Consider the following 15,255-nt stretch of genomic DNA (forward strand, 5'->3'; position numbering starts at 1 on the left):
CCTGACTGATTTCTATGTCATTCTTGTGTTTTCTATGAGCAAGGGGGTGGCTACATAGTAGTATGTTAGTTCGGTATGAAACGCCAAATTTGATCATCTGATTGTTTATTTGTAGAAAAATGAAAAAAATGACAACACTGGTTTATGTCTGGGTGGAAGAGGTTTATTAAGATTCCAGGGACAGTCATCAGGAGCTGTAACAAAGTACTAGCGGGGGACCAGCAGCACATGTTATGCAAAAAAGTCACCTTTAATGGCTGATTAAGCACAAGAGAGAACATTCTGGGGTGTGCTTTGACATACTTCCGTTAAAGTCTTTTTCATAGTGCATTTAATAGTTTCCCAAAAGAGGTTGGGGAGTGAAAAGACCTTTAGCAAGGAACTTGTGCAAGAGTCATATACCCATGTTAAGACACAATTTGGTGGTGATTACTTAGGATTAGGGCCAGAAAATGCTGATAAATGGTCATATTAAAATGTCTTATTTGGTTTCAGTTGATTTCAACAGGTCACCAGTGCAATTCTGTGTGTCAAATATACATTGAGTTTCATATGGGAAGTGAAAGTCTTCAAATTTCAAGGATCTGAACTTGTACTCTTTCTGCTACGATACAAAAGTATACAGTATTAAACATTGAAGTATAAACCAAAATTAGTGTTCTGTAGTGATTATGTTGTTCATGCTACAGACATTTTTAAGACTTGTCAATCCAAAGCACATTACAACATGATTAGACAAGCTACATTCAACACACATGCACCATAGCTTTTTTTAAAAAAACTCAATTACAATCATTTTCACGTGGCTTATTATTCATAACTACTGGAGCAAGTGGAAAATTAGCAAAACAGCAATTTGGTGTTGGACGGACAGAATAGTGTGCTAAACACAGCCAACATTGAAGATAGAATAAAACTAGATGTGTTATTGCTTGAGCCTTGTGCTTGGACAAGATCAGGATAGCTTATTACTGTTTAAATGAAATGGAAACTGCATGGAGTGTGAAAGAGATTTGTTGGTCTTTCAACAAAACATCATAAGAAAACAATATTGTAGCAGTGGGGATTAATTTCATATCAAGTAATTTAGTAAACATTTATATAAAAAAAATGAAATTTTTTATTTTCATTCAAGCATGACCAAAACCTAGCTACAGTAAAATTAAATATAACAAAAATAAATACTATAATCATATGCAAAATAAATTAGAACAAGTTTGGATTTGACTTTTCAGTCAAGAGAAGGGGACACCACCTTAATCATCGATGGTTGTGGGTCCTAAAGCAGAGTGACAGCAGTGTACTCAAACATTTTGGAATGCAGACATCGTAGCCCTTGCCACTGGCTTGCACACTGACAAAGTTTCATCTCAATGTATCATCCAAAGGAGAAAGGGCAATGTTTTTACAAGGCAAATGTAGCAAACCCTCCCAATGGTGAGCTTCTAGCTGGTATTGGGTGTTTTTGCTGGTTTCAAAGAATTAACTTGACTAAAGGTGGACTTTCCCCCTTTAGTGTTGGACACTGCTGCAATCACAAGTCCTCTACAGGATCAATACTGAGCGCATGTACATCAGATCAAGCTGGTAATGGGCTAAGGGACATTCAGGTGATTGATTAAGTCAGCTTTGATAGTTAGGAAACCGTATATTGCCAGAGAATTTGAGGCTGTAGAGTTGAATGATGTATTGGAGCCATGCGGCTCGTGGAAGGAGAGATTTATAACTTTTTGACTGAGTGAAACTTAAGGCTGGTTCCTGGGTTGGAGTAGACCTTTGATTTGACAGATACATGTGGGATTGAGGCTGGTTCTTCTGAAGATGGTAAAGCTAAACTGTGGGGGAGAATGGAACTGTAGGCTGGTATTTTTGAAAGGTGAAAGCCATAAGAGACTGCAGCTGAAGTGAAGTATAGGCTGGTGGTTTTTAAGCAGAGAAGGCCAGTTTTAGGCTGCAGGTGGAGTAGCCCTCATCACTGGCTGAGCTCTGCCGGCTGCTGTGGTCATCCAGGTCACTCGCACCACTGGTGCTTACACTGTCCATTTCTCCATGGGAGAACTCAGTGCTTTCCACGTCAACTTCAATTTCCTCTGTAAAAAAAACAAAGAAAGGATATCTTCTGAGTCATGCAAGTCTTTCACTGGAACTGCAGTAGTGTACATGTCAGGGATGTGATTATACACCCACCTCATGATATGATTAGTTTTCAATTCGTCAGCATGACTGAAACTGTTCGTCAACTAACTTTTTCCGTGAGGAGAACAAGACTAAGACCAGATCTTTCATAAAAACTAAGAAGGAAAGTAACTTCAGGTTTTTTTATATCAAGAAGACTTAGATGCCAGTGCTGGACTGTTGAACACTCAGAATCCATGATATTTCTTCACCACTATTTCCATCCAGTATGGCCACTTTAGACACATATTTAACGAATATTCTTGCCTCATATAACCCATTTTTGCCACTTCTTAACCCATTTTCAGGACATTGTCTGCCCATTTTTGCTGAATAAACATTTGCCACTTTTCACCCATGTTGCCTGTTTTCACAATTATGTAATTACTTTCCATTAAAGTTGTCCCAGTTTTTCATCTTTCTTTTTTGGCATCCTGACATTTATGCACATTATGGCTTAGCTTCAAAGTCTAACATTACTTTCCCAGTCGTGTAGTTCAGTGTACTCATCCACATTATTAACATTACCAAAAAATGTTATTCTGTTTGAAAAAAAGGGGTCTACATTGAAAAAAAAACACATAAATACATTTTGTTTCTTTGATAAGAGTGGTCTTTTTTCTGGGAAAAAATGGTTATCACAGCCTGACTTTACACTGGACAATTATTTTGCAGACCTCCATGGGCCCTTGATTGGCTAGGCCCCTGAACATACCCCCTATTCTAATTTCTTATGTGTTTTTAGATGTACCTTGTACCCCAATGGGTGGGTGAATAAATAAATAAATTAAGAAATGAGATTAAAGTCACTTTATGAATAACCAGGGTCACTTTTTTGATTTTATTTAAAAAATGGGAAAAAAAATTTTAAAAAAATGTACCTTGTTTATATCTTTAAAAAAATAAGTACTACTTTTTGGTATAAAAAATTATATTAAATTATATCAAACTATGTATTTTTTGTGATAAATTGTGTCTGATAATTTACAAAAATATCATTTTGAAATATTTATTCAAAATAAATAAAGGATGTTTTTATAGCACCAATGTAAACCTCTCTTAATAAACAAAGATACAGGCTGTCTTCCTGGCACTGGAGATCAAAGATTAAATTTTCCTAGAAAAAGTGACTCTTGGTCAGCTTTTATAAGTTCCTAGAACATCTATACAAATAGCTATTTCTTATTTTTTTCCACTCATTTAGGGAAGGAGTATTTCAAATCTGCTACCCAGTGTGTGTTATTGATATTTTGGTTTCTTAAACTTTTTAGTGTGGCATGTTTTACGTGCATCATCATATAGACTACGCTTTTCTTTAGTTTACTCTGTTGTATTATATGTACGCTGTTTTTTAAAATATAATCTGCTCACTTCTTAAAAACAAAACATGTTCATCAGTCTCAAGATCTTTGCTCAAACCTAAATTCCACATCTGTACACCTCATCTTTAGCCACTGACGTCAAACAAGAGAAGCAAAAGAATATTGCACTCTCTTCTGGATACAACTAAGCATCATTGTATATTTTTGGCACATAAATTTAAATTGTTCGAATATACATAATTTTAGTTGTATTATGAGGTATCATCACACCCCCATTATGATATTTGATTTTCACTGATTTGCATTGGATGAATAAACCCTAGTGATATTACACAGTTTACCCTTGAATAAAGGCTGTGCTTCAGTCACTGACCTCTGTCAGACTCTGAGCGCTCAGACTCTGTACGGGAGCCCAGGCTGTCCATACGGACCCGCTCCCTCTCTCCATGAGTCTGCAGCTGGGCTAGCTGCCTCTGAAGGTGTCTCTGCTCCCTCTCTAAGGTCTCCAGCTGGTGCTGACTCCTTCGATCCATTTCTTCAAGTTTCTGACAAAGGCAGAGACATATGGGAGTTAACTGAGCTGCATTTATTTAGAAACATTCAGAAAATGGAGCACATCAGGTCCAATGTGCAATATTCTGTGTTAACATGAATTATATATTATTAAATGTCACCATCATGACTACACTCATCTAGGTGTTCCTCCAGATTTAAATTCTATATGCATGAGGGGATGAGGAGCTTGTTTCATATGCAGGGATGTGGGGTTAATGTGCAGTTGTAGCTGCTGTCATATGTGACGCCTCCTTTGCCTGGCAATATATTATTCAAAACACATGACAGCTCATCGCTGATGGGAATTCTTGAGGAAGAGCTCAGATCTCTGTGAGCTGGATACAAGTGAAAGATCCTGTTTTTCATTTATTAAGTTTCTTCACTCACAGCTCTTAAAGCTGCCTATGTAGATTTTAGTAAATCTGTGATGACAAAAAGTAATTCAACAGAAAGCCGACATACTTCAAACATCTTTCACAAATTACTAAACTAACGTACTAGAACTGAATAACAATAAAAGAATATTTCTTAAATTAATCCTGATTTTTGTTTTTTATCACAACTGTTTTAGTTTTGCATTGCTCATTTGCTTGTGTCTCCCATGCTGTTTCTATAAATTACTGTGCCATAATGAAGGTATTTGCATGACAGAGCAAACAGCATTAAATATTGATGTTTGGACATGCATTTGGTGAGCAGGCACCCTTGAATTAAAATTAAGGAATAGCTTTGACTTACTGTTTTGCTCATCTATGAGTAAATCTTTGTAATTCCATCCTGACAAATAATAAAAGTGGTTGTTTTTTTTTTGTTAGTTTGTGTACATCCTCCAGCCATGACATTGATGCTAGCTACACCTGCATCCCCCTCTGATGCTCATAAACAACCTCTGGTTCTAAAAATAAATCACAGCAGCATTCAAAAGCAGCATTTCCTGGACTTCAAACAGGCAAGTCCAAAGTCAGCCGTTGACATCAGGGGTGTTTTATCCATAACCCCACACTGTGATAAACTCCCATGGATGTTGCCAGGGTTGTTGCAGCCCTCAGTCATATATCAACTGTTCCTCACTGCTGTAGCTAGCTGGGCTTAAAAAATCAAATATCTCAAAATATACATGCTTTATATTCTTTAAATCAGACAACAGCCTTCAATAGAGCTTAAATGTGGAGTCATGGATGCTTTGATGCTCTTACAGCATTTTTGTCACCTAATTCTTGGTTCAAAACTGGTGGGTCTGGACACAAAAGGGGGTCATGAAGCCATTTTCTGTGGGTTGCGGATGAGTGCCTATAAAAAAGTCTTGGATGTGCTTTTATTTTGAATGACATGTCTCAATCTCTGTGTTTCATCACATCTTTTGTTCAATCTTAAGTAGGACTGTCCCATTAAAAAAAGGCTCTATTAGAAAACATATTTAAAAAAATCACTGTGTTCTTAATTTTTATAATGTATGAATGAAATCCAAATTCTATAATAACCACAATCCTAGATTGACCAGGAAGTGGAGGGTCTCCACTTCTTCTGTTTAAAAAGCTATTAGAAAGTTTTGATGCCAGTCAGACCCAGTCCTTTAAGATTGATTGGTTAGTATTATTTAATTTATCAGTAATGCAATCCATCTCAAATATCAGCATATGCGATTAAATCTAATTAATTATGACAAAGTCTAAAATTAATTTATTATTATTATTTATTATTATTATTTTTGACATCCACTGATAGCACTATTGAAAACATGTAGTTATAGCTGGAACAAGACAAGACATTTGGGCTGGATTTGTCATTAAGGAGGTAGTTGTAGGTACTGGCACTAGACTAGTTGAGAACCACTAGTCTAGATATTTAAGTAAGTGGTACATTTAGGTAGACAAGTTTAACACTCAGACTTATCTGGTAGTCTTGGAATATTAATAACAACAACCAACAGTTTCATAAGCACAAGGGACAATTAGAAATTGAGCTGGTGTCAGTTTTTCACAAATTATGAGTCTTTGGTCCCTGGCAATAGACCTGAACTAAACCTATCACCAAACAAGGTTATTTCACACTTTTCATCTTTTCCAACGTCTACCATGTTAACAACAGGGAGGAATACTGAGCACTAGAATTGAAAAGACTGTAAGGATGGACTTCAAGCTAGATATCAGGCAATTAGTGTGTGTTTGACAGTAAAGTCTCCACAGCTATGGAGAAATGAGACTGAAAGCAAGGAGACTAAAATACAATAATGTTATCAAAAAGTTCGTACCATCCTATTGACCGGTAAGGCATCACTTTGGACTTAAACTGAGTCAAACTCAGGACCCAAAGACCCTCCCTTGTCATTACCATTACTACTGCAACATCACTATAGTCATATTTTACACATGACTGCGGAAATATATCTTTTTACTCCATATAGACATGAACACAATCTGCAGTTTTTTGTGTATATAATTTAAGTAAATGCAGTAGCGGATGCCTTCATATTTCTACATTCAGCTATTGAAATAAGCAATGAGCTCAACATGAGCAAAATCAAGACATCTGATGATGGCTAAACTCTTTTTAGCTGGTTCAGTCGTTATGTTTACATAAACAAATAAGACAAACTATGGTTACAGAGTGATCAAGTAATTTAGAGGAATTACAGTTCTTGTCCAAGTGTAATTACAATAACAACGAGAGAACCGTTTCATTTGCGGGAGCATTCATACCTCCGCTTCGGTAGTTGGTGATAAGCCCCGTTTCATCTACTAAATATGGACTGTCATTCTGTTGACCACGCTAATAAGTTGCCAGTAAGATAGCGAGTACATACTTTATAGCCCATCACACACATGCAACCCTGAAAATGTCTGGAATATTTTGGGGTAACCCGCCCACAAAAGTCCTCAAAATTGTATGTTTACACTTGTCCCTCACAGCAGGAAGTTTCCTGCAGTTCAACTGTCATTCAATAGAGGGGTGGGGGAGGGGGAAATTACTAGAGGTCCACCAGGGAGATTTCAGAATAAAGCCAGGTGAAAAAAAAAATCAGCTATTCACACATGTGGCTCACCCTGGTAAATTAAGAATTTTTTGGAGTTTTATGCAAGTGTGAATAGGGTTTATGCTATACTAGTGGCATAAATCCCACAAATAGATATCGGGAAATTAGATTTAGTACAATTTCAGTCACACTGACACGCTACCTTGCATTTTAAAGTCCTGTTTTAGTTGTACTAACGAAATAATTCTACTTTTCTTGTCTGCACATAAACCTACTGACTGTTAGGCTCTTTGCTGTCTATTTCAGCTTGGTGACTGATGGCCTGATGGTGATACTTCTGCAGTTTCAGGAAAAAGAAGCCATAAGAACAGTTCATGTTTACATCACAACCTTTCAGAAAAAAAAGAAGAATTTAGCCCTTCCTCATATCATATTACAGAGGTTGCATTAGACATCCACACCTTGATATGTGCTTTGGCCTTGTTGAGCAGTCCCAGCGTGGTGTGCCGACTGCAGTCTGGTCCCAAAGGGATCAATGACTTCAATCTCTCCAAACACAGGCGGAGATGTGCTCTTCTGTGGAAGGAGAAACACCAGGGTTGTAGCTTTAGAGACATAATATGTGCATGTACTGATGTATTTGTTTTCTCTAAACCAGTCCTTATAGGTTGGATGTATTCTAACATTTCCTTCTTACCAGATTTGATTATTACTGCTAGCATTCAGAAAAACATAAATCTCATTAGTCCTGATCTATACCTATTATCTTACAATTTATTAAACGAGCTTTCCACATTATGTGACTCGTCTGCAGCTACCCATGGATCAGCCTGGCCTCTGATCCTATTTCTGATCTATCCAGGCCTCTGTGCCTGTGGTCTGATGAATGCAGACACAGCCAAAGGACACTCACTACTCCTTCAAATAATGGAGTAAAATGTAGGTCAAGTTGTGATGTCATCTCTTCTCTGCATTGGCCACCATTTTGAATTAAAAATACTCACAGAGATGCAGTTTTTCTCTCCATCTCTATCAGATATTCTCACACATATGATGTGTGTTTTTTAAGGGCAGGGCATTTGATTTGGAAATAAATGTGTCCTGACATTTGCTTCTTGCTTAAAGCAGATGCTGCCTCATCCTTGAAGCGATAGAAGTAGGCTTCCAGGAAGAAGCCCTGTTGTCTGGAAACAGACGGTTCCTGCTTGCTGACTGGGGAGCTGTCTGCATGTCCTCCAGGAGCATTGCTGCCACTGAGGCTGCATCACGCTTCCCTTTTATTTTCCTTGCAAAATGCACACTACTAAATAATAATAATAAATGGGGGGGGGGTCTTGGTTGTTGATTTTAATGGATAATAATGATTGATGTGATTATATTGCACTGAAACATAGGCCTATAGTACATCTAGCTTTGAAATGCTCAGCATATTTTGAGTAGCCATAAGATATGCAAACATGGTTTATCTTGAAGCTCCATTTAGAGACAGCTGGCTCCCAAAGATAAACTCCCTCTGTACCTCATTTGCTGAAGCACTTTAAATCCTGTATATTCTTTGTTCCCTCCTCTCTGTGCAACATCTGTGTTGCAATGTTTGAAACTTAACATGCTGTGCATGTTTAGTTGATTGGTGATAGATGATATTAAAAATCTGTCATGGCTGCCATAGTCACATCTTCCTTTATTGCATTTTAATATTTTAATATTAGCATGCACACAAATCTGCAGTCTTAAGCTACTCACCTATTTTTTTCCAGTTCATTGTGTGCTGACCTGTATAAATGAAAAAACAAAACTGTTGCAAGCCATAACAATGCAATACAATCAATGAGAGCACAACAATTCCAGCAGTTATATATTTTAATGTTGCAAATTGAAAAATTGAACACCACAAATCACAGAGATTCCATGGAAGTTGCTTGTTCATCTGAGAGCATTTAAAGATGCTATATAAATCCACACATCCTCCTTAACATTGATTTTATTAAGAAATCATGTCACCTACCTATTGTGAATATTGTCCAATTTCCTGTTCTTGAATTTACGTTGTTTCTGTTGATGTGCAGCCTGGCCTGCAGGATATGTGGAAGCATAGCCGTGCTCACATTCTGGGGATGGAAAAGATCAAGAGGATTACATAGATTGTACAGATTTGACAAATGTGCTACAAGCAGGAGGCCTCATGAGGGTCTGGATTTGCATGGTAGATGTGACCTTAGCCGGCCTGAATTGTAAATCACATTTAAATGTTTGACCACAGGCAACATATCCATCAAATTAAACTTTAAACACTAAATCGCCACAGAAAAGATTCCTTGAAAATAGTAACATCAATAAAGTTTTATTTTTTTCCATAATAAGCATTAAGGTGGCCTTTGTGGTCCTTGAAAAATTCTACTTTCTCTAAAACACGTCTGAGTTTCACAGTTTGAATGTTGTTTGAAAATTAGCCTACACTTCCCATGAACCCTTTATCCCAGTAACATGCGACGTCAGACTTAAACCTTCGCGTGATTGGCTGTTTGCGGTGACTCTCGTGCTGGGAACATGTGTTCCAACCAATGAGAACTTCACAATTTGTTCCATGTGGAAACCATGTGAACAACACATACAAGGAAGCAGCAGCTGCCTCTGTAAATGATAGGAGGGCTTAGAATTGTTCCCTTTTCAGAGAAATAAACTACAAACTGCGTTTTAAAAATATTAAATAGTTTGTGAATGTGGAATTTTCGAAGTGTAGCAATAAATTAATAGAATGATCGTAAAAGGAGTTTCGAAAAATGGAGATTAAAGATTATATCGGAAACCGGAGTCTGAAACACCATAAATGCCTACATGTATTGACCTAAATGCTCACATATGCAGCATTGCTTCGAAGAATTAATGCATTCAGTCGTGTTTTTCAGTTCCCCCCACGGTCTGCAAAAGCCTAGCTTTAATGGGAGCAGATCATTTAGCTCCAGGCTATTCTAATAAAATCTGTCTCAGGCGATGCAAATGCTTCCTGAATTTCAAAAGCGGCCAATTTTTCCAACTTATTTTCAACTGTCGATGTTTTTCAAGTCTATCCTCGATAAGAGCACAGTTTAGTAGACGCAGGTGAAATATTATTGGCTGTTATCGGGACAGTTCATCCGTCCGCTGCGCGTCTTTTGTCGCCTTCGCCTCTATTGTTGTCTGCTCGGCGCATTACGTGTTAATATCCCCTACAGCCCGTGTTTACTTACTTCCGCTGTTCTTCTCGATATTTTCTATGTAATTTGCCGCATCAAGCAGCACTTGCACGTTCTTCATAAAAGTGCCGATTTGGTCCATTGCGGAACATTTGGAGTATAAAACGTCGCTGAAAGAATAGTCGGACATCTCTCCGAAATCCTGCTGGTCCATGGACGCGTCAGACTCCGACAGGACCTCTTCGGGTTTCAGCTCGCTGTGCTGTCGCATGTACTTTACCATTTTCACTTCAGGTTATTTTTTAGGGGCTTTGACAAATAAGCAGCGCTGAAAGTGTTCTCCTTGTCCCGTCTGTGCACTGAGCGGATGACTGAAATGAACTAGGCTCGATGGAATTGCAGTACTTAGCCTCAGCCACTTGCCCTACTTGGTGGATAATCCCTCCCACTAACGCATGCACATTGCATTCATTGTCAACTGTGCCATAATAAATCCTTATTATCAATACTGCAGGAGAATAACAAATAACACACATAATGCCTGCTTTCATGTGCAACAATACTGCTTTATTTCAGACAGCTGTAAAGTGAATTATTATGAAAATAAGAGCTGCTTTTCATATGCGAACAGTTAGCCCATGTCAGAAGTGAGCAGACTAAAAGTGAAAAGCATCAATGTAACATGGCAGTTGCAAATATAAGATCTTATTACTGGTAGATGTACGAGGAATAGAGTCTCTGCTTGTACTTCTTTCATTTAATTTGTTTTCGCTCCCTACTACATCCAAAAGTTACGATTGCTCAGTAGAAACACATTCATTTGCTTTTGCAGACAGTTTGCAGCCTTTTAGTCTTAATAATTTTTTTTTTCCCTCTCCTTGAAACCTTTTTTTCCACCCCAGCTCCTTGTGGTGTGCTGTGTAACACCTTCTTTCTAAAACAAACAAAATCCAGTCTGAAAATACAAAGAATAAAAAAAAAGTTAAATTAAAGTTAATATGTGAATATTCAGGGCCTATTTTGGCTGCTTGGCTTCATTGGACAGCACAATTGCCATGATAGCGAAAGTGTCAGCGCTTCAACCTTAAACGTTTCTTCCCTTTGTAAACACTAACCTTGAAATTGAGTTTACTCCTTTCTTGGTGCACTCCTGTTGTCCCTTTTGACTGATTAAGAAGTCATTTTTTCAGCACACTGTGAGGGACGGAGGAGGACAGAGGGGAAAGGGCCTGCCTTTACGAGGCCAGCCATGCGTGCAGGGCTGTGTTGTGCCTCTGAGACAATGGGTGCAGATGGCTGGCCCGCTGCAGATGTGGCCAGGCCTGTAACGGACGCCTGTGAGAGAGAGAGAGAGACTCCTATGGAGTCTATTTCAGCTCGCCTGGCAAGGCCTGACACACAGACAGTACTGATCTGGACTGTAATGCAAAGATGCAGACTTGAGTGGCATAAAATAGGATCCATTCACGGAAAGGGCAAAACCAAATTGTTTCTATGTTTGTTTTGCTGAACACAATATAAATCTACACAGCATTTTAAAGCTTGTGCTGTCTGGTGGACCCCAAAAACAGACTGTTTTCTGGGGGTACTGGTGAGACTTAATCAGTAATTTAAGGTACAGTTTCCTTAGAACAGATTCACAGTGAGTGGCCTTAATATAAAGCAGAGACCGTAAGCAACCCCTGCTCGTCTGGTCTGTTGCTCCTTTCCCGCATGTCGATCCCCACTCTCTCCCCAGTTTTCGTTACTATCCACTAAGGCTTGGTTAAAAAAAAATTCCAATTCAGATCAGTTTTTTATTTAAATTTTCAATATCGATTCATTTTATTCAAAGATCGATCTTTTACCACTGACTGTTAAGTCTATGTTGCACTTTATTATGTTTATTGATCAAATGTGTTGGTCAATAAAAAGTATTTTCAGGAAACAAGTTTGGGGTCAGTTTTTAGTGTGAACTTTAATATTTTAAATATTGTGCCTAGTTAGAAGGTTTCTTATTAATAATTCAACTGAAAGTATAATTTCTGCCATTACTTCTCCAAGACCCCCTTGCATATTCAAGCAAAACAGGGACTGTAGCTGAAATATCCCTCAATGAATCAATATTAAATCGAATCGAATCTAATTAGACATCGAATCGAATCGGGACCTTGTGAATCAAAATCAAATCGATTCAGGAAATCAGTAGCAACACCCAGCCCTACTATCCACTGCCCTATCCCTCTAAATAAAGGTATGAAAAGTGAAAATTAAATCCCTAGGGGAAAAAGCTTGACTAACGTGTATAGGTTCTAAGCAGATGACATCATGCAGCATTGGAGAACACCCGATGGGGGTCAAGTAGGGATTTCTGCTTAGGGAAGCGCTGCCAAAAGGCCATGTTTTGTGCTGTTTATGACTATAGCAAGCATTCAAAGTGCAAGCTACTTTTGCGTCCCAAAAGTAGTAAAATATAGAGGCAAAAAAAGGGAAAAAAATGAATAAACTCATGGAGAAACGGCAGTAGCCATGAATTAAAAAAAAAAAAAAAGCCTCTGTCTAAAGCCTGGGTGAGCATTGTCACACAACACTCATGTATTGTCCATTTCTACAAAGCGGTCCAGTTTGGTTCAGTATGGTTTTGTCATGGTTTACCACATTCAACTCTGATCTTACCTGTATTTCCTCAGCTGATATCTGTCCACTCTCTCATAGTGACGGGAAATCCGTCACTTTTTAGAGATCCAGATCATTTGGCTCAGCTCAGGACTGGATGTTTGGCTCCAAAAAGGCTCTTCATATTTTTGACTTTCAAAATGTGGATTAAATAATGACAAAGGATGGAGGAAAGGAAACCGGCACTTAAACACACCTTTTTAATTAAAAGCATGTTTGTGACAAAATGAGAAGTTTTTATGTTAAAGGGGCTCAGCTAGCCTCTTAGCCCACTACTATACTCCTAGACTCTTGTCTCCCTTCATCTGGATGGATGACACTAGGACGTTTGCAGGACTGAGTAATTTGTGATATCGATTGCCTCCATGCCGGGTAAGTCTGTAAAACTATAGGAAAAACATTTTTTTTAAAGTGTAGTGATTGAGCTCAATGTCTGTAGACATTTCCTGCTGATAACTGCAGCTTACAGGTCCATTTAGAGCTGTAAAGTGCTGACTTTCCTTTGTTCCCATTCATTCCTAGTGGCTTTTCCCAACTTTTGACTCCGAAAAGACATTTGGGATTATGTGATTACAAACAACCAGACAGGATTGGCAAGAACATAAAGGTGCCACTTTGTCCATAGGGTGTGCCAAAGTTTTAAAACGCGTACATAGTACAATGCAAAACTCAGATATTTACCACTGCTGTCCATGTGCATAAAATGATATATAAGCGTGTCAAAATGTTCAATACTTTTTAATACCATATTTTTAAACTGTAGTTCCTGTTATTATTATGAACAATAAATAAAAAAGTGCCAAATCAATTTCATAAGGCTTATATCCATCAAAATTGCATGCAAATTGTTACACACTGTCTAAATTGCGCAAATTTACATTTTGGTTCTGGAAAAGAATTAAATAAACGTTTAACGTTTAATAAAAGTTTAAAATTCTGGTATAGTGACCACCCTAATATGAAGTCAAACATGGTGTGAGAGTTCAGTGGAAGGTGGAGGAAACTGACAGCTTTTCTCCAGGAAGCATCTCCTCTGTGCTGTGAGGCTCGTGTGCAGACAGAGTTACTGTGCGTGCTGCAGGCTGATAGCCGCAGCGTGGAAAGCTGACCCGCTGTAGGTTGATGTAGAATGTGACCCCAACTGGAGTAATCTGAAAAGCCTGAGGATTACACCAGTGGCTCGGCTGTCACAGAGGAGGCATAGTGACACAGCACCAATACCAGTGTGTATCTTTGTAAAAATGAATGCAACATCCCGCACATAAGAGAGTATGAAACATATGAAATTCTGTTGAATGGATAAAAGGTGTCTTCCATGAGTGGTTATCAATCAGTCTATCTCGGTGATGCTATCCTCTTACATGCTGTTGGTCATTAAGATGCTGCTCTCAGATGAAGCTTTGTGCAGCAGCAGCAGCAGTCCCCTGTTGTTGTAAAACAATAGATGCACTTTGCCCTGAGGTCACAGCAGAAGGACAACAGACATGTGTCACCTGCTCCTTCCTCTCCTTAGCGCTGTCAGGATACATGGGAGATCAGGGCTAAGCCTTGTCATCTACACATTGTGAGGATCTGTGAACAAAATAGTTTGAAGCCTGGTGTTATTATGAGCTTAAAAGAAAAATAAATTCCCACCAACAGTTTCTCTTTATAATTCATGTTTAGTACACTCCAAAGACTCTTAAATCTCCAAGATGCTCTAAATTGTTTCCTTAGAGCTCCTATAAAGAACTTTTAGTTCAGGTTGATTTTGGCATCCCAGTGGACAACATTCACATTATATCTATGGTGGTTTGGTATTGCATTAATACAAGTTACAAGTAGTGTTATTTTGCAAAATTGTCATTCCACTTTTAAACACACAGAGTGTAAATTCCACCACCAGGGACCTCTCAATCAAAGCAGACACAAAAGATAGCATGTACAGATATGCCTCTCAGCTTCACCCACTTTGATTGCTTACCTCTTGTTTTGAATCAAGAATTGTGCTCAACAAAAACATGCACCCCACAAGGTATATTATGTACTTAGCAGCAAATTACAATTTTCATGGATGAATTTAAAGTGGGGGTATTATGCCTTTTTTCAAAGCGTTACACCATCTTTCTGATACCCACATAGTACCTTAACATGGTTTAAAGCTCAAAAAACTCCTCATGTTTCTCACACTGGCGTCCTGAAAAACCCTTATTTTAACCTCCGTCTGAAATGCTTCGGTTTTGTCTCTTTAACCCCCCCCCCGGACCTGCTTTCCTCCAACTGGCTGATTTTCCAGAGGCTGGCCGGCGGCAGGACTCAATGTTTTGTGCCCGCCCTCTCCAATGTGGCTGTGTTGCTCTGCTAGTACTTGTAAACTTTGAATGAACTGGTCCGACTGAGTAAAATATGGTGAATTTTGATA

The 15,255-nt window shown here is 38.4% G+C and overlaps 1 protein-coding gene across 1 annotated transcript; it reads right to left on the bottom strand.

Moving 5' to 3' along the window:
• Positions 1–133: 133 nt before the first annotated feature.
• On the bottom strand, positions 134–10,558 carry LOC121511382 (max-interacting protein 1-like). The gene is made up of 6 exons (XM_041790038.1): positions 10,254–10,558; positions 9,032–9,134; positions 8,770–8,799; positions 7,488–7,602; positions 3,871–4,042; positions 134–2,090 (listed from the first exon to the last, which is right to left on the bottom strand). The coding sequence occupies exons 1-6, from the start codon at positions 10,480–10,482 to the stop codon at positions 1,927–1,929; spliced, it is 813 nt and encodes a 270-aa protein (XP_041645972.1). The 5' UTR covers positions 10,483–10,558; the 3' UTR covers positions 134–1,926.
• Between the last annotated feature and the right edge of the window lie 4,697 nt (positions 10,559–15,255).

This window comes from Cheilinus undulatus, linkage group 6 (assembly GCF_018320785.1).
Source record: "Cheilinus undulatus linkage group 6, ASM1832078v1, whole genome shotgun sequence".
Lineage (NCBI taxonomy): Eukaryota > Metazoa > Chordata > Actinopteri > Labriformes > Labridae > Cheilinus > Cheilinus undulatus.

What these genes read in the sequence shown, in the direction of transcription:
- LOC121511382 (XM_041790038.1), bottom strand. Translation starts at nt 10,482, where the DNA reads ATGGTAAAGTACATGCGACAGCACAGCGAGCTGAAACCCGAAGAGGTC. An exon ending in AGGCCAAAGCACATATCAAG is followed by an intron (nt 4,043 to 7,487) that starts GTGTGGATGTCT and finishes TGCCTTTGTCAG; the next exon opens with AAACTTGAAGAAATGGATCG. An exon ending in GCGCTCAGAGTCTGACAGAG is followed by an intron (nt 2,091 to 3,870) that starts GTCAGTGACTGA and finishes TTTTTTTTACAG; the next exon opens with AGGAAATTGAAGTTGACGTG.